A 19,937-nucleotide genomic window follows, 5' to 3' on the forward strand; every position below is an offset into this window, starting at 1 on the left:
GCAGTGGTGGCGGCAGCGGTGGCGGCAGCAGGACCCCTCCTCCCTCCCTGCATCCTGGGCCCTGCTTCCCTCCCTCCCCGGCTCCTCACACACTCCAGGAGCCCCTCTCACCGCCACAGCCTGGGCTCGGCTCCAGGGGACGGTGCTCTGGCTCTCCAGCGGCAGGGATCTGGCCAGGGCCGGCTCCCGGCTTTTTCCCGCCCCAAGCTAAAAAAAAGTAAAAAAAAAATAAAAAGGGGGCCGGAGTGCCGCCCCTTGAAAAGTGCCACCCCAAGCACATGCTCGGAGCTCTGGTGCCTAGAGCCGGCCCTGGGGGCTAGTGCTGCCACCTAGGGGTGAGGTCCTGTAGCATGAGGGACAGAGGCTCATGGTTTGAGTGAGAGCTGGAAAACAAGAGTTGTTTCCCCTTACAAGCAATTTTGACCCAAATTAAATTGTTTCTTTTCCATCCATTTTTTGGGGTGAGTTTTCATAGAAAACGGATCATTTTTCTCTGAAAGCTCAGCTGCCATGATGCTGCCCAGCTGCAGCTGCCTGGATCCCCAAGAGAAACTGGAGGCTTTTCATCTGCCTCGTCCTCGTAACATAAATGAAGGTGGCACTGACGGCATCTATGTCTGCACTCTGGGCATGGAAAGGTCGAAACCTCCCAATCAGTCTGTGGCTGGGGTATTGTGCCCATCAGCTACTCTAACCAGCCTTCCCATCTCTGTGCAGCCCCCTCCTCCCTGTACAATGCCCCTTCAGCAGATCCTGCGGGCAGTGGCTGCTGTGACAGGCCCTGGTAGCACATCTCTGATGAACCTGTGCTAGCAGGGAGCTGGAGACAGTCCCAGAGCAGTTGTGGAGGCCCAGAGATTGTGGGTGGGTGGGCCTAGCTACCAATGGATCACTGAGATCTGTGCCTAACTTTGGGGATCCAGGGATCCTGGCTCCCTTTTCATTTCTCAGGGAGAAGGGAAGGGATCTAGCCACCTGGAACGATTCAAGGGAAATTTCCATGTAGGGAGCCTTGTGGAATCTCCCTTCCCTGGTCTGCACCCTGGGTTGGTAATACAGGACAGGGCGCTGCCGAGGAGAAATCTGGTCCTGTGTTATTATTATTCTATGTTTTAAATTTTATTTCAGCCTGATCACAGCTGTGACAGCCTCACCGTTACCACTCGGCCGCCCCCGAGGTAGCCATGTGACTAATCAGAACCATATGAACAGTGATAACGAGCCCGGATTCCAGGAGTAGAGCCTGCAGCAGGGCTGGCGCTGCAGTCCAGTTGGGCAGCATCACCCCACGTCCCCTGTGATTTGGCCTCCTGCAGTTTGCCATTGGCCGTGATGCGGGTAAAGCTGGTGCACACTAAGCCAAGCAGCTGAGCTTCCCTGATGGCCAAGTGGCCCCCAAGGGAATGTGCAAACATGCTTCATAAAGACAGTTGCCTCCCTGTCTGAACAGATACTGCCTGCTGCCCTGCAACCTCTCCTCTGACTCCTTGTCCTTTACAGTGAAGACCTCTGGTGTCAGCGGCTCCCCTTCTAGCAGGAATTGGGTACGTTGGCAGGTTTCACTATCTTTAAAGTGAAGGGGAAAGCTTGCAAGCTGTTTTCATTTGAAGGCAGGCAGGGCTAGGTAGCTTGAGAACCCCTCCCCTACATCTGCCCATGCTTCACGGTGGGTTATTCAAGTTGCACAAAAATCTGACATTCAAAGTGCTTTGGGCCCTATCCTGCCAGTGGCTGAGCAAGAGGAGACACCACGGAATATCAGTGATTACTTCTCCAGTTGCCTCAGGTTTATTTGCTAACAGCTCCAATATTTCTGTTTCCTGAGTGGCTGAGGGCTCCAGCCATTCTGCCCTGTAGACACCCCTCTGAGTTACAGGGCTACCTGCATCTCTGCCCCCTCTCAGGTCTCTGAGTGGCAGATGTCAGGCCTCATACCCTGCCCACTCATGGAATCCCACAATCTTTCCACCCTCAGACTGGGCCCTCGGCTACAGCACACAGCGGGTTGACTGTGCTTACCTAACGGGTCCGAGTGGTATGTTCAGCTCCATGTCTGTCCCAATGCCACTCCCGGGTACTACAGATTTTATGAATACAGGACAGAGACAGTCAGAGAGAGTGAGAGCAATAGACTACTTTTGTGTGTGAAATGAAGTTCCATTTCCATGAATACTCATGCACTTGACTTTGAAATCCACTTCCTGCGAATCCTCATTGTGGCTAAATAACAGGTGCTGGGGTTACTATGTACTAGAGAGTGAGAGCTCAGGGAATGGATATTTTCTCTACTGACCCCAAGGCCTGTTATCACTCCAGATACAGGCCACAGACTGGCAGAACCGAACCTGAGGAGAACCAGTCAGCATTTAACCCAGGGACAGGGGAGCTTAAAGTCTTTTGCTTTAGAAAGTATTAGAGAAGTACTCAAAATACTGATTGCAATGGGTTTGTATTATTACCTCTTTGTTCAGTGAACAGTTGTATGATACTGTCTCCTGGTAACTGACCAGAAGCTGTTGCTCACAGTTACATTCAGGGTCCTGCATTCAACCATTCTGCAATACCTGTGCAAGACTTTCCAAAATGTCCTGAGGGAATAGAACCGCTGGTCTGTGTTTCAGGAAAGAGTACAGCTGAGGTGCCAGAAAGGGGAGTGGTTTAGTGGTTGTATGTTATTTATGCCCATCAACTTTTACATGAGCATGGCTGAAGTAATTTGGATATTAGTGGAAACCTAATATTATCACTATTCACCCATTTGTGATGCCAACCCCTCCCCTGCCCAGTTGAAGTAACTGTCTGTTTTAGCTTGTAAATTGCTAGATATCTTCAGACCCTTGCATGGGGAGAGGATGCAGGTCCTGTGAGGATGAAGAGAAGCCGGTAGGATGAGAAAACTCTTTGGATTCAGTCAACGCTGGGCAGGCAAAGCACTTCAGCTCTTCTTGGTGGGATTCTGGGGGTCAGAGTGTATCTCCGGGAGCATCTGGTAAGGGAAACTTCATATGGCCCAGTTCTGATTGAATTTACACATGTAAATCTGGAGTGATGCTGTTGAAGTCAATGTTATTGAATTCAGAACCTGGCCCTGAAAATTTATGCCACGTGCTGGAAAGAGACAGTAGCATAATTTGAGCTCTTAGGGGTGGAGCAAAAAAAGTACATATATAAGGCAATGAAACACGTTTATAAATCGCTTCAGTGCAGGGCAGATAAATACAATGACCGTTTTCACCATGCACTTGCCATGTGTTTACACACACGTTACAGTACAATGGGCCACACTCAGAAGTGGAAGCCCAGAATGGGTGTCAGTGTGAGCATCCTAATTGTAAAATCCCACAGTGTTCAAGTAGGCTGCAGAACTCCCTATCAATGGGACAAAAGCTTAGCAGGATTCAGAGGGGGACTGGATGTTTGTATGGGTAACCAGAAAATCAATTACAGTATTTAAAAAAAAATTCTTGGAAGGGCTCTAAACCTTCCTGATTAACACCACAAAATATGTCTAACTAGTGAGTGTCGGGAGAAACTTTTCCTGGGAGCAGGTTATTCATAGCAGCCTATTGCAGGGCTTCTTCCATCTTCCTCTGAAGCATCAGGAATTGGCCATTGGATACTGAGCTAAATGGACTGCAGGTGCGATCCCGTCTGGCAATGCCTATCTTCCTATTGGGGGTGTAAATCCAAGACTAGGTTTTTGCTGATTTTCTTTGAGCCCATGGGAGTCTCTATATTTGCACTGAGAGCAGAAAGATGTCTCGTTAAATATCATCCAGTCTCCTGTTCTTTTTCCTTTCAGGAAGGAAAGTTCAAAACTCCTCGGACCTGCCCAGGACATTATGTCAGCTGTCAATGACACCAAATTCATTTCTGCAGTGTTCCTTCTCACCGGGATACCTGGGCAGGAAGACGTCCATCTCTGGATCTCTATCCCCTTCTGCTTAATGTATGTCATTTCGATAGTAGGAAATTCAGTCATTCTGTTCATTATAAAAACAGATCCAAGCCTCCATGAGCCCATGTACATTTTCCTTTCCATGTTGGCCATCACGGACCTTGGCTTATCGATATCCACCATACCAACGATATTGGGCGTATACTTGTTTAAATATAGGGAGATCAGCCTCGATGCCTGTTTTGCCCAGCTGTTCTTCATCCACGCGTTTCAATTCACTGAATCCTCCATACTCTTGTTGATGGCCTTTGACCGCTTTGTCGCAATCTGGGACCCGCTGAGATATGCTTCCACCTTAACCGTGCCAAGAACAGCCATGATGGGACTGGTGTTTGTTCTAAGAGGAGTGGCCGTAGTATTCCCATTCCCCTTTCTCCTGAAACGGTTCCGATACTGTCGAGACAATGTCCTCTCCCATTCCTACTGCCTGCACCAGGAGGTCATGAGGCTGGCTTGTGCGGATATCACAGTCAACAACATCTATGGCTTGTCTGTTACACTCTTAACTGTGGGGTTGGACTCACTGTTCATCTTCCTCTCTTATTTGATGATCCTCAAAACAGTGCTGAGCATCGCGTCCCACGTAGAGTGCCTCAGGGCCCTGAACACCTGCGTCTCCCACCTCTGCGCTGTCCTGCTCTTCTACACGCCAGAGATTGGCCTGACTGTGATACACAGATTTGGGAAGAACTCACCTCCCTTGCTTCAGGTTCTCCTGGGATACATTTCCCTGCTGGTCCCACCACTGATGAACCCAATTGTGTACAGCGTGAAAAGCAAACACCTTCGTGCAAGGATAATCAGGGCGTTCGTGAAGTGAAGGGTCAGTTCATCATCTGGCTTCAGCACTGGTGACACCAGAGATGAAAAACACGGGCCATGGACACAGCCACCTATTCCATCCTGGATCCTCTTCCTCCGAGGTCCCTCCCTCTGCTCCATCTCTTCTCCCCAAACCCCACCCCCTGCTCCTCCTTTTCCCTGAGGCACCACCCCCGTCCATGCTGCAATCCAGGGCCAGGCCATGATGAGAGCTTCCTAGTGAGTCAGAGTCACTCTGAGGAGACCAAACCCTCCACTTTTCCCCCTCTGCCCCAGATGTAGAACCCAGGGAAGGTGGAGAGTCCGAGAATCCCCACAGCAGCCTGGAGTCCCAGGGCCGCTTTTACCATGGCTTGACCCTAGCCTGGCTGGGGGGTGGAGCCTGGGGGGAAGTGGAGGAGCAGGGGGCTGGACCTCAGGGGAAACATAGGAGCAGGGGATGCGGTAAATCTTAACAAGGATGATGATGGGGGGTTCCTAAGTAAAGGAAGAGGATGGGGTTTGAGGGACAGAGAACCTGTGTTTTGGAGAAGACTGAATTAATGTGACTCCACAAAGGGGGCTCTTAAGTATTCCAGGATGAGTGTAAGTCATTGCTATGACCTTAGAAGAAAGGGCAGGGTGTGTGCAGGGCTACCTCAGGCCACCAGGGGGCACTCTGGGGTGGCAACTATCCGCAGGGATTTGGCGAGAGTGGGCTGTGCTCTTGGAAGCCGTTACCACTGGGTGGAGGTCAGCCCAGCCCCCAGGCTGCTCTAAATTCCACTGATGCAGGGGGATAGCAGGCCAGAGAATCAAACCCCTGTAACTGGCTCCTTGCCATCCCCGCTTTCTGCAGCACTGGGGGGAGCACTATGGTGACTGGGCCCAGGCTCACACTGCTTTCATTCAGCAAAGGCTGCTTCCACAAGAAAGGGGCAAACACATGGGAAGATGCTCTCAGAGACACAGGGAAACTTGGCTTGGGCCCCAGAGCTCCTTGGCTTCCCAAAAGAATGTACGTTGGGCCAGTTCTCTTTCTCTATCTCCAGACCGAAGCCTGACTAACTCAGCTTGTAGTGATACGTGAGATAGATGAGTGTAGACATGTGACAGCTGCCTGGTATTTTCAAACCATTTTCTCCAATGCTTTGTGCTGTTTGCTAATAAATCTACTAGTTTTAAAGAGACTTTTTTAAAGGAGGCTGGGGATGACTGTGTAGCCCTGGTCACAAGCACCCGAAGGGAAGAGACTGAGGTGTCCTGTCAGACCTGCTTGGTGATAAGCGTTTAGCATAGATGGGGTGTTGTTTCCAGCTTGAAGAGTGGGACAATTTTGAGACTCCCCCCAAGACAGGAAAGGACCTGGTTAAGAGGGTAAAGAGACCATATATCCCGGTTTTACTGTCGCAGTTCCGATTCTCCTTGGCCAGCATCTATCCTTGTTGAAGGCCTGTCAGCATTCACAGGAGCAACTTGTTCAAGTTGCATCTAAGATAACGACCCACTCAAGACAACGATTCATAGAGTCATAGAATTTAAGGCCAGAAGGAGCCATTAGATCATCTAGTCCAGAGGTTCTCAAACTTGGGGCCGGGCCAGCTTGGGGGTTTGGAATGTATTTGGAGAGGGGGGGCATGAAACGCTTAGGGAACAAACCTTCCTGTGCACATTTTACCCACAGCAATGAAGAATTAGAAAAATGGATTCCTCCAGACAGCTCCAGTCCTAGATGATGCTGTGCATTTGACTCTAGAAGGTGCTGTGCATTTTGCTGGATTTCTGTTAAGCTCGTACAGCACGATACAAAGTCGTTGCCATCTGTACATGGATCCATTTGCTACAGCGAGGTGTGCACATTTCACTGTATGCAGGGGCCACAATTGCAGTTGGCTCATTCATGGAACACATAAAAAACTAAAGTGAAAAACAAAGAAGCCGAAACTGATTCCGTTGAAGCCCTGCCCCCGCATATATCAGTATATGTGTTTGTGTGGCGACAGAGTGTGTGTGTGTGTGTGTGTTAACTCTTACTGACATAAGTAAGGGGGGGGGCGTGATCAAAAATGTTGAAGAACCACTGATCCAGTCTGACATCCTATATAGGATGCAGAATTTCACCCATTTACCCCTGTATTGAGCCCTGTAGCAGGGTGCTGGTGCAGAGGCACCTAATTAGCCCCTGCTCAGCCAGCCCCAATCAGGGGAAATAGATTGGGGCTGGGGAGAAGTCTGGTGCCTGGCCTTTAGAACTGGCTGCACGTGTGGGCCTGAGGGCTATAAAGGCTGGCTGGCAGCCAGAAGGAAGGGGGATGGCCAGGGGAAGGTCAGTCTCCGGGCTGAGGGCAGGCTCTGGGTGGAAGTGGAGATTGTAAGGCCTGCAAACTGTATATAGTATGTCACTGGTGGTGGGAGAGGTCTGTAAATAAAGCCACGGGTGCTGCAGAAGGAAAAGCCTCTCTGTGCTTTATTGGGGCAGCCAGTGGGCCCCAGGAAGAGGGGTGGGCAGAGGACTTGTTACAAGTGGGGGCTTGTCCGGGATCTAGCGCCAAAGACACAGTTTGGCGACCCGGCAATGGAGAGCACCCTGCAGTGGCTCACCGAGCAACAGACAGAGATGCAGAAAGCACTGCAGTCCTTCCAGCAGTCCCACCAGGTGGAGAGGCAGGCTCTCCTCGCTTGGCAGGCAGAGCAGCAGAGGGCCCTACAGGACTTCATCAAGGAGCAGTCGACAGTGCAGCAGCAGCTGCTGCAAAAGCTGGTGAGTCCTGCTGGGGGAGATGGCACCCGGGACCCGGGCCTCAGCCTCTGTAAGATGGCCCCAGCAGATGACCCCAACGCCTTTTTGGGTACCTTTGAGCGGGTGGCCCTGGGTGCGGGATGGGACCGGACAACCTGGGCCCTGCGGCTGGCCCCCTATCTTGCGGGGGAGGCACAGGCTGCGTATATGGCCCTGACGGATGCCCAAGCCAGGGACTATGATGCCGTGAAGGCAACGATTTTGGACCGCCTCGGGCTTTCGGCTGAGAAATATCGGCAGAAGTTTTGGGCAGCCCGGTGGGCGGGGGGCGTGCGACCCCGGGCCTTTGCTCAAAAATTAACAGACTGGGCAACACGGTGGTTGAGACCCGATGCCCACACCGTGGGACAGATAATGGATCAAGTGATCCTTGAACAGTTTATCCAGTGCCTTCCCGATAGCGTGCGGGTTTGGGTGCGGTGACATCAGCCGGCCACCATAGAAGCCGCCGTGCAAAGAACGGAGGAGTATGCAGAGGCTGACTTCCCACCAAGGGAGCATTGAGCCCCGCGAGACACAGAGGGGGACAGGAAACCCCGTGAGCACGCCAGGGTGAAGCCGGTAGACAGGCGATGGGAGGAGCCCAAGGGGACCCCGAGCCGCCCGGGGCAGCTCGTATGCTGGTGGTGTGGACAGCTGGGACATAAAAGCCGGGATTGCCCAGTGATGGAGTGTGGGGCAGCTGAATTTTGTGGATGGATTAAGACTGGGGGGCGGAAAAAGAGGCGCGGATTGGCCACTATCCCGGTGCGGGTTGGGAAAAGGCCCCAGAGGGGTCTAGTGGATACAGCCTCCACTCGCTCCCTTATCCAGCGGCGCTTAGTGAAGCCACATTGGCTCATCCCTGGGGAACGCATGTTAGTAGGATGCATCCACGGGGATAGGGAATATTGTCCCGTGGCCCAGGTACCCCTTGAAGTGCAAGGGCGCTTTACCTGGAAGTGGGTGGGGGTAATAGAGGGGTTGGCCTTCCCCGTGGTCCTCGGGAAGGACTGGCGCCCTCCCCAGAAGGGGAGAGAGACCACGGAGAAGGGACCGTCGAGGAAAGGGGGACGAGAACCCTGGAAAGAGAGGGCAAGACCCTGGTGGAGGTGGACCCGGGGCAAGGGGAGGCCCCACGACCTCCAGGGGGAAAAGCCAAGCAGCCTAGACAACCAAACCAAAATAGGGAGCCTGAGGGAGTAACCAAGGAGCAAAGGGAGCTTTCCGGGCAAGAGCGCCCGGGGGGGGGACGACCCCCGGGGAAGGTGGAAGAAACCCAACAGGGGGAGGCCCAACATCAAAGGGACAGAGGGCCTGGACCCGAGACAGGGGGCCGACTCGGGGCAGCGGGCTCTGAGCCGTCACCCCCACTAGAAAAGGAAGGGGAACCTCCGGGGCAGCCGGCCCAACCATGTGACTGGTGTGAGGACCTCTGGGTGAGTGTAGACATGTGGGGTGCCCCGCCTCCTACCCAATGCACCTTTTGTGGATGGGGTGTGCCAAAGCCCCATGGGGTGGTGCCTGGGGATCCCTCAGCTGGGTGGGAGGCCCAACCCCAGAGTAAAATCCCCGGACAAGGAAAGCGAGGCCAAGGAAGACCAGGCCTGGCACCAGCTTAAGGGGGGAGGTGTGTAGCAGAGTGCTGGTGCAGAGGCACCTAATTAGCCCCTGCTCAGCCAGCCCCAATCAGGGGAAATAGATTGGGGCTGGGGAGAAGTCTGGTGCCTGGCCTTTAGAACTGGCTGCACGTGTGGGCCTGAGGGCTATAAAGGCTGGCTGGCAGCCAGAAGGAAGGGGGGATGGCCGCGGGAAGGTCAGTCCCAGGGCCGAGGGCAGGCCAGTTTGTAAGGCCTGCAAACTGTATATAGTATATCACTGGTGGTGGGAGAAGTCTGTAAATAAAGCCACGGGTGCTGCAGAAGGAAAAGCCTCTCTGTGCTTTATTGGGGCAGCCAGTAGGCCCCAGGAAGAAGGCCGGGCAGAGGACTTGTTACAAGCCCAATGACTTGTGTGTGACTGACTCATAACTTGTGCTCCTCTAAAGCATATCTTCCAGGAAGGCATCCAGTCCACTGGTTAAGCACCCTCGCTGTTAAAAAGTGTGCCTCATTTCCAAATTTAATTTGTCTGGCTTCAGTTTCCAGCCATTGGTTCTTGTTACATCTTTCCCTCTTACATTAAAGAGCCCATCAGTAGCTGGTATTTTGTCCCTGTGAAAGTGCTTGTACGCTGTCATCAAGTCAGCTCTCAGTCTTCCCTAGTCACTACTACTCCTCACTATGCTCCTGTTTCCAGCCAAGGGAAAGTTGGAAATGACAGAGGAGAAGCAAGACCTGGGTGTATTAGTGAGTCCCTGGATGGCTGTGTGCCAACGATGTGATGCAGGAGTGCACAAGGCAGATGAGATCCTAGAATGGTGAGGAAGGGAAGTACTGATATCCTCATATCAGCCACTCGTGAGACCTCATCTGGCAAACTATGTACAATTCTGATCTTACGAGGAGACTGGAAGAGCTTGGCTGGTGTAGTCTAACACAAGGCAGGCTGAGCGGGGATGGGATTGCTCTATAAATATATTGGGGAGGAAGGGAGTTAACACTAGGGAGGGAGACGAGCTCCTGAAGCTAAAGGACAGTGTTGGCACAAGTACAAATGGGGACAAATTGGTCAGGCATAAACTGAGGCTGGAAAGGAGAAGGAGGTTCTGGAACAGCCGCCCAACACGAGCGGTGTGTGTGGTGGGTAATGACAATCCAGTTGGTTTTAAGATGGAGCTTGACAAGTACATGCACTAAACGATATGCCGGGTTTGCCTGCCATAGCAGGGATCTGGGCTCATTCACCCAGCAGGTCACTTTTAGGCATAAATCCCTGTGGGTCACATTAGCGCATTTTGCATCACACCGGGAGCTCATGTGGAGTTTCTTGCCCATTGTGACCCTGCACCACGCTCAGCCCGATGGATTTGTCCCTCAATAGATTCAGGAGAAAGCATGACTCAGTGTTATCATCTGGAAAAGGAATTGTTCTTGGATTCCTGTTTAGTGATGTCACAGGAGTTTAATTCCCGGAGTTTCTGGTAATTTCTGCCAGCTGCCCCCTCCCCAGCCACTAGTTCCAGAGAGAAAGGATGGTTCAGGGTTGAAGTGCTGGCCTGGGACCCAGAAGAACTGGCTTCAGTTCCAGGCTCTTCCACAGACTTCTTCTGTGACCTTGGGCAATTCACTTAGTCCCTATATTCCTAAGCCATATGCATTTTAATGTGGCTCAATGTGAACGGGTACATCTAGGAAGAAGGGACGCAAGCCATCCTTACTGGGTGGGAGACCCAATCCTGGGAAGCAGTGAGTCGGAAAAAGACCTGTGGGTTCTAGTGGAGAATCATCTGAACATGAGCTCCAAGTGCAACACTGCAGCTGAAAAAGCGAGTGTAATCCGGGATGTACATGCAGCGGAATCTCGAGTAGGAGCAGAGAGGTTATTTTACCTCTGTATTTGGTACTGGTGCGAGCACTGCTGGAATATTCAGTCCAGTTCTGGGCTGCTTCCCCCCAGAGCACTGCTTTCGCGGCTCCCATTGGCTGGGAATCAATGTGGCCGTTTTCGGGGAGCCCCCCAGTTAAGTGCTTCCCAGGACTCACCTCACCTCATCCCATGCCCCAACCCCGTGCCCTACCACACCCAAACTCTGCTGCTGCTGGGAGGGGGAGGCGTAGAGCCATTATGGAGCCAACCCCTCCCCCCAGCACCAGCAGGGGTCCCGGGCAGCGCATCACTCCCCCCTCCCCCCCCAAGCAACCTGGTCGCCCTCCCCCATCACCCACAGAGCCCCCAAGAAGCTCCCCCCTCCAAGTTTTATTCACTGGTATTTTTATTAAAAGTCATGGACAGGTCATGGGTCATGAATTTTTGTTTACGGCCTGTGACCTGTCCCTGCGTTAATTATCAGAATTTTTTTAAAAAACAACATTAGAAGCACTAAGCCTGCCAAACAATCAGTGGGGCTACTGGAAGACCCAAGGGCTAAAGGAGCACTCAAGGAAGATGAGGCTGTTGCGTTGAGGTTAAATGAATTCTTTGCATCAGTCTTCACTGCAGATGATGTGAGGGAGATTCCCACACCTGAGCCATTCTTTTTAGGTGACTAATCTGAGGAACTGTCCCACACTGAAGTGTAAATGGAGGAGGTTGTGAGGCTGCATCCCATATTCATCATATTGGTATGATGAATATGGCTCTGGGCGGTACAGCATGGGGAGGAGGTGACCAGCCCTCTGTGGAGAAAGAAGTGGTTTGGGACTATTTAGAAAAGCTGGACGAGCACAAGTCCATGGGGCCAGATGCACTGCCCCATGAGGGAGCTGGTGGATGTGATTGCAGAGCCATTGGCCATTATCTTTGAAAACTCCTGGCGATCGGGGGAGGTCCCGGATGACTGGAAAAAGGCTAATGTAGTGCCCATCTTTAAAAAAGGGAAGAAGGAGGATCCGGGGAACTACAGGCCAGTCAACCTCACCTCAGTCCCTGGAAAAATCATGGAGCAGGTCCTCAAGGAATCAATTCTGAAGCACTTAGAGGAGAGGAAAGTGATCAGGAACAGTCAGCATGGATTCACCAAGGGCAAGTCAAGCACTGGAATGGGTTACCTAGGGAGGTGGTGGTATGTCCATCCTTAGAGGTTTTTAAGGCCTGGCTTGACAAAGCCCTGGCTGGGATGATTTTGTTGGGGTTGGTCCTGCTTTGAGCAGGGGATTGGACTAGATGATCTCCTGAGGTCTCTTCCAACCCTAATCTTCTATGATTCTATCCTCCATGAATTTATCTAGTTCTTTTTGAACCCCATTATACTTTTGGCCTTCACAACATCCCCTTGCAATGAGTTCCACAGGTTGACTGTGTGTTGTGTATAATACTTCCTTTTCTTTGTTTTAAACCTGCTGCCTGTTAATTTCCTTTGGTAACCCCTGGTTCTTGTGTTATGTGACGTAGTAAACAAGACTTTCCGTATTTACTTTCTCTACACCATTCACGATTTTATAGATCTCTACCATATCCCCTCTTTGTCATCTATTTTCCAACCTGAAAAGCTCCAGTCTTTTTAATCTCTCCTCAGCTGGAAACTGTTCCACACTCCTAATAATTTTGTTGCCCTTCTATGTACCTTTTTCATTTCTAATATATCTGTTTTGAGATGAGGCGATCAGAACTGAACGCAGAACCCATACCAGGGGATTAAATAGTGGCATTATTATACTTTCTTTCTTCCTATCTTCCTATCTATCCCTTTCCTAATGGTTTCTAAAATTCTGGTAGCTTTTTTTTTTTACTGCTGCAGCACACTGAACTGATATTTTCTGAGAATTATCTATGATGACTCCAAGATCTCTTTCTTGAGTGGTAAAAGCTATGTTAGAGCCCATCATTTTGTATGTATAGTTGGGATCATGTTTTCTAATGTGCTTTACTTCTATCATTTGAATCTTTTAAAAACCTAGGAGGGGATCCTCCTCAAAACCTCATTGTTACCCTGTACCACATATTCTTCAGAGTTGTATGATTATGACATAATTATGATACATTTTGTACAAGTTATGTCTTGTCAGGGGTCATAGGATAATCCTTTTCAGTGCGCATGTATCATTTTTGCATCTGAGGTTATGAATATAGACTATGTATCTGTATTTCAAATGTAGTTATAACCAGGTGACACCCACTAGGCAAAATGCTTCCAGGCTAGATAGCTGGTTGTGAAGGGCCTATAAAGGGTAATGGGCCATTAGGGGACACAGTAGGAGGAGCAGCTTATCAGGAAAATTCCATGGCTGTTTCCTCGAAAAATGTGGGGTACTATGTGAGATGAATTCCAGGTCATTTACCATGGGGATAGCTGAAGGAATCACACAGTGAGTGGAGAAGTCCCATTGTACTAGTTCTGACCAAGGATATCCTAACCCTTTTCTGCATCAGTTTGTGAAAGATCAACACCGTATTGAAATTTGATGCCTCCCTGATATAAAGAGTAGATTAACTATTAAAACAGTTGGTAGCTGTCAGATATATATTGAACTTTAGACCTCACAAAGGCACACTGGCAAATACCGTTGATGCCAGAATCCTGGGAGAAGAAAGCCTTTTACACGCCCTTCGGCCTGCATCAATTCAGGATCACGTCATTTGGCCTTTACGGGATGGCACTGATTTTTCAGAGGCTAATGGAATGGATATTACAACTGCATGGGTGGTATGCAGCGGTACACTGCTGCAATCAATTGAAAATTATTTTTGGTCCTACTTCTGGCAGCAGTCCCACTCAGAGTGCAGATGGCAGTACGTTACACACAGAAAAGAAAGCCATCATCAATTGCTAGTCAGAACAGTTTGCAAGATGCAGTTTGCCCTGAAAATCTGAGCCCCCGTTAACAGCAAATCATTTCTTCACTCCTGGGGGTGGCTCTCCAGGGTCTATTTTCTGCTCTTCTCACTGCTCACAGAGTCCGGGGAATTGTACGGGAGTCCTGGCCAACCTGAGAGTCCACAGGGACTGTTCAGGGGAATCATAAAGGTCGCGGTGCAGCACGCTGAGTGTCAGACATGTGACATTCATACACTGATTCTCAAAACTTTGCCTTGCTGTCGCAGTAAAGAGATTTCCTTTGTCTGCTGAGTGGGATTTCGGTGAGTTGCCTCTTTCTGCATTAAAGATAGTGCTGAGGGCTCAGGAAGGGCTCCAGGGTTCAAGTCAAGAACCATCTGGGCAGGAATTTGCCACCACGGTGACTTGAATTGTTTAGGACTGTCAGAAACACCAAGGGATTTACCTGGTAAAGTTGAAACTACAAATATATTGGAAATACTTTAGACAAATATTTGTTTTTAAGTTCAGCTCCCTTTCTCTTACTGTGTCCTTCTGTCTGTCTCAGTAGCTTCCTTTTTTGTGCTGTGTGGTTTTTCCTGTGGTTCACTCAAATTTTCCAGTTCAGCAACTTCACTGCCCTGTTAGGAAGTGCAGCCAAAGCCTCTGCAGTGGGTATCTGTGTTACTAGAGGGCTCACAACAAGAATGGGCCGCACACTGGCTATATTCTGCTCTCACATTCTGCCTTCGCTGGGTCACTCCAGATTGACACTGGCCAATCTGAGAGCAAAATCAGGGCCCCTGTGTTTTGAAATTCCCAACTTTCATTCCCGGTCTCAGAACGCCACATGAACTGGGGGTTTCCTTCAGACTCTTTCAGCTGGGAGCCAAAAGTTAAACACTGAGGGTGAATCTGGTCCCCTTGAGATCAAAGGCAAAATTCTCAACAGAGCCAGGAATTCCCCCTAAATCCACATGTAGGGACTTAAATAAATGCCTTGATTTACATTGGCCATGAGTCTCCAGTGACTTCATCTGGAGTTGTCCTGTGGCCTCTAAGGACAGGTGAGCTTCTTCGGACCCAAGAAGAACTGACCGGAGAGTTGCTGAAATCTCAAACTCATAGGCTTAAACCTTCAAAACAATTAGGATAACCATTTTTTTTTCAAGGGGGGAGAGGGGTCTGCTCTCTCTGAGCCCCTGCATCTCTGTTTCTGGAGAGGATGAGAAGCACAAAAGGCAGTAAAATTAAAAGCATGTTTCTGGCTTAGAGGTGGTGTTGCAAATGTCACCAGGGGAGGTGCAGAAACACAGTGTGTGGGGGTTGGGGGCAGGACAGCGGGACATGCAGTATCCAGATCACAGTGACTCAGAGTCCTGAAACTATGCAACATGGGGAATGGACGTCCTCCCCGATGCACAGACCAAAGAGGTGTCATGAGGCCTCCTGGGTCTGGGAGATGTCTCAGAGTGCAATGTAAAGAGGACCACACTGTAGCAGATTGTCTCTGACACCATCCCCCATCCGGACCCCCTTCCTCCTGTGAGAAAGCCCACTACAGTTTCGTGGCAACGTCAGCAATTGCCAACACGGAAAAGCAGCCTCAGGAAGGGGTGTCTGGGTTTCTAACTGGCCGCAATACATCAAAGGTTTGTGTCTTTTTGAAGAAGAGTTACTCACACTGGCTCCTTTTAGTCCCACGTCCTCTCTCCCTCCTGCCGGGTCTGTCTGAAAGACAGTTCAGTCTCATCTCCCCCTTTTCCCCGGTGCAGGCAGACACTGAGTTTAACCTAGTTTGAGGAGGTATTTCTGTGAGATGTCACTGTGGTGTCTGGCACCTGGTTTTGGTCCTGGGTGAGGGGTGTCCCTATGTGGCAGGGATGGAAGTTCTGGGGGTGGGGGATCTACATGGACCGGTGACCAGCACCAGGGGTTGTGGGGCAGGAAGAGGGGTGTACACAGGCAGGCTGGCAGTGCTGCAGGCTGTGGGGGCAGGTAGGGGGTGTACACAGAGAATTGGGCCCTGCTGAGGGATATGGAGGAAGGCAGGGGGTGTGCAGTGACAGGCACTGAGGCTTTGTGGGTGCTGTGACATTCTATACCTTGGGGGAGCGTACTGTAACCCCCATATTCCTTTTTGGCCCGAGGGCCACATCGGGATTGTGCAACTGTATGGAGGGCCGGGTAGGGAAGGCTGTGCCTCCCCAAACATCCTGGCCCCCGCCCCGTATCCGCCCCCTCCCACTGCCCACCCCCTGACTGCCCCCCTCAGAACCCCCAACCCATCCAACTTCCCTCGGCTCCTTGTCCCCTGACCGCCCCCTCCCGGGACCCCTGCCCCCTATCCAACCGCCCTCTGCTCCTCATCCCCTGACCAACCCCTCCCAGGACCCCCCGCCCCTAACTGCCCCCCAGGACTCCACCCCCTTATCCAACCTCCCCTGCCCATTAATTTCATTTGGTGGCCCCTAGTTCTTGTATTATGGGAATAAGTAAATAACTTTTCCTTATCTACTTTTTCCACATCACTCATGATTTTATATACCTCTATCATATCCCCCCTTAGTGTCCTCTTTTCCAAGCTGAAAAGTCCTAGCCTCTTTAATCTCGCCTCATATGGGACCCATTTATGTTCTTCTATGTGTCTGACAATTTTATTCTTTACTATTGTTTCAACTAATTTGCCCGGTACTGACGTTAGATTTACCGGTCTGTAATTGCCGGGATCACCTCTAGAGCCCTTTTTAAATATTGGCGTCACATTAGCTATCTTCCAGTCATTGTAGCTATCTTCCAGTCCTTATATTTTATTTTATTTTTGGTAACCACTCTGACTTTTTGCCTATTACGTAATATCAATCTTTGTAGTTAATAAATCTGTTTGTTTGTTCTACCTGAAGCAGTGTGCTTGGTTTGAAGCATGTCAGAGACTCCCCTGGGGATAACAAGCCTGGTGCATATCAATTTCTTTGTTAAATTGATGAACTCATATAAGCTTGCAGCTTCAGCGGGCATAACTGGACACTGCAAGACGGAGGTTCCTAGGGTTGTGTCCGGGACCGGAGATATTGGCTAGTGTCATTCGGTTGCACAATCCAAGGAGCAGCTTACATGCCAGAGGCTATGCATGAACAGCCCGGGAGTGGGGGTTCTCACAGCACAGCAGGGTCAGGCTGGCTCCTGGAGTCAAGGATTGGAGTGACCTAGCAGATCACCGGTCTGGATAACACCAGGGGAACGTCACAGGGTCACAGAGTGGCATGTAGACAGACAAGTGGGCAGTGCTGCTGAAAAAAAATTTTTCTCTGTGATTGTTGGTCCAAGGCCAGCTTTGGGACATTTCCTGGTACAGAGTGCGTTTGGGGAGTTTCAGGGTCTCTTTGTCCTGGCAAGCCACAGAACTGCAGTCTGGGTGACACAACCGTTACTCAGTTTTGCTTCCAATTGTTCTTGTTATGTAACTTCAGGCATTTCACTGGTAGAAATAACCATTGATATTTTTGTGACACTGTACTCCATATTGTTCATAGGGATATTACTATGATATGATTATAGGTTATAGCATAATTATGATACATTTTATGCAAGACGGGTCATGTAATATGTCATTAGAAAAGTTATGACTTTCTGAATATGATTATCCTATTTATATGAATGTATGATTTTTGTCTGAAGTTATGAATATTGACTACTTATCTGTATTTCAAATGTAGTTACAACTGGGTAACGCCCACTAGGCAAGATGTTTTCAGTCTAGATAGCTGGTTGGGAAGGGCCTATTCAGGGCAATGAGCCATTGGGGGAAACAATAGGCCATAAGAAAAACTGATCTCCCACCTAAGAATGCATCAGACAGCCTATAAGTCATGGATGGAATTATAAGATCATCTAGTCTGACGTCCTGCATAATTTCACCCAGTTACCTCTATATTGAGCCCAATGACTTGTGATTAAGTAATGCATTTCTTGAATTAATCTAAAATTTATCTTCCAGGAAGGCATCCAGTCTTGATATGCAGGTGTCTGTAGAATCCACCACCTCCCTTGGGAGTTTGTTCCACTGGTTAAGCACCCTCACTGTTAAGGGTTCTTTGAATCTGATTACCCTGTAAAGTTATTTTCCATCCTGATTTTACAGAGATGATTTTTACCTTTCTTTCTTTAATTAAAAGCCTTCTTTTTAAGAACCTGATTGATTTTTCCCTGTGTTAAGATCCAAGGGGATTGGATCTGGACTCACAAGGAATTGGTGGGGGGAATGGGGGGGGGGAATGATTAATTCCTCCTTGTTTTAATATCCAAGGGGTTTGGATCGGTGTTCACCAGGGAATTGGTGGAGGAGTCTCTCAAGGCTACCCAGGGAGGGAAAGGTTTTTGGGGGGAAGACAGAGTTTCCCAAATAACTCATAAATCATTTGGGTGGTGGCAGCAAAAGCAGATTTAAGCTGGTAGTTAAGCTTAGAGGTTTTCATGCAGGTCCCCACATCTGTACCCTAAAGATCAGAGTGGGGAAGGAACCTTGACAGATGCTATGACTCTACAAGGGCATGTGACCCGGCCCCATAACTCTGGACTCCATCTTGGGGAGTCTGTAATTTTCCCACAAACTGGTCTGGGAACCAAGTTTTGAAACAAAGGGTTCCTGCCCTATGCTAAAGCTATATAAAGCAGGAAGTGACATCATCGGTGGTTCTTCACTCCACACTCAAGAGGACTCCTAGATTGTTAATAACGATAAAATATTTACCGTACTATTTGTTATAAACCATGTAACCCCCCTCGCTGTGCTTCTCTCCCTTCACAGGCACCTTGAGCATTTCTGAGTCGAATCGACGCATCAACCACCTCATGGCAGCTTTCAACCTCACCCCCTCTGGCCCTTCAACATTCATCTTAATGGGCATCCCTGGCCTGGAGGCTGCCCACATCTGGATTTCCATCCCTTTCTCTACATTCTACATTATCAGCCTCTTGGGAAATTTCACACTTCTGTCTATTGTAGGTAAGGAGCAGACCCTGCACAAGCCGATGTACCTGCTGCTCAGCATGCTGGCGCTCACAGACATCGCCACACCTACTTTCGTCGTGCCAAAGGCACTGTGTATATTTTGGTTCAATTGGAAAGGCATTACTGCAGTTGGCTGCCTCACCCAGATGTTCTTCCTCCACACGGTTTCTGTTATGCACTCAGGCACCCTCGTGACAATGGCCTTTGATCGCTACGTTGCCATATGTAATCCTCTGAGATACGCCACCATCCTCAGCAATGCACGACTAGCTAAGCTAGGGCTTGTAGGTTTGATAAGAGCTATTCTCTTCATTCTGCCCCTACCCCTGCTCATAAGTCAGCAGCCATTCTGTGCCAACCGCATTATCCCCCACACGCAGTGTGAGTACATAGCTGTGGTGAAGATGGTGTGTGGGGACATCACAGTCACCAGGATATATGCCATGGTGCTAATGTTTGTAATCAATGGGTTTGACCTGACGCTCATTGCCCTGTCCTACGGTCTGATCATCAGGGCCGTCCTCAGAATCTCCTCTAAGAACGCCCACCAGAAAGCCCTCAACACCTGCACAGCCCACATCTGTGTGATGCTGACATATTATACCCCTGGTCTCTTCTCCAATCTCACCAACCGGTTTGGTCAAGGCATCGCTCCCCATGTTCATATCATCTTGGCCAACCTCTATCTCCTCATCCCTCCCATGCTCAACCCTATCATTTATGGGGTCAGAACCAAAGAGCTTCGTGACAAAATAGGTAAATACACCTCCAGAAGGTGATCGCCTGTGGCCACTGACTTTAAACTTGTGTGACAAGAGGGGGGAAGCATATCTCCTCGTTAATCAAGGGCACCCTGTCCTAGTTTGGTTGAGCTAAGCATTGTGGAAGTTCATAGTCTGAGAAGTTCCTCCCACACAATATCTTATCACTCCATCACTAAGCACTGCTCTTTCTATTGCTGAGTTCCCTCTCTTTGACCATCACCTGACCTCTTTCATTGTCACCCATCAGCCTCCATCCCCACACACCCTGT

At 49.9% G+C, this 19,937-nt stretch overlaps 2 protein-coding genes across 2 annotated transcripts; both read left to right on the forward strand.

The window, feature by feature from the left end:
- Window positions 1-3,842: 3,842 nt before the first annotated feature.
- On the forward strand, window positions 3,843-4,778 carry LOC135882438 (olfactory receptor 51G2-like). The gene has a single exon (XM_065409347.1). The coding sequence runs from the start codon at window positions 3,843-3,845 to the stop codon at window positions 4,776-4,778; it is 936 nt and encodes a 311-aa protein (XP_065265419.1).
- Window positions 4,779-18,744: 13,966 nt separating this feature from the next.
- On the forward strand, window positions 18,745-19,683 carry LOC135872999 (olfactory receptor 52N4-like). The gene has a single exon (XM_065397455.1). The coding sequence runs from the start codon at window positions 18,745-18,747 to the stop codon at window positions 19,681-19,683; it is 939 nt and encodes a 312-aa protein (XP_065253527.1).
- Window positions 19,684-19,937: the final 254 nt, after the last annotated feature.

The sequence above is a fragment of the Emys orbicularis genome, chromosome 1, assembly GCF_028017835.1.
Source record: "Emys orbicularis isolate rEmyOrb1 chromosome 1, rEmyOrb1.hap1, whole genome shotgun sequence".
In the NCBI taxonomy this organism is placed as follows: domain Eukaryota; kingdom Metazoa; phylum Chordata; order Testudines; family Emydidae; genus Emys; species Emys orbicularis.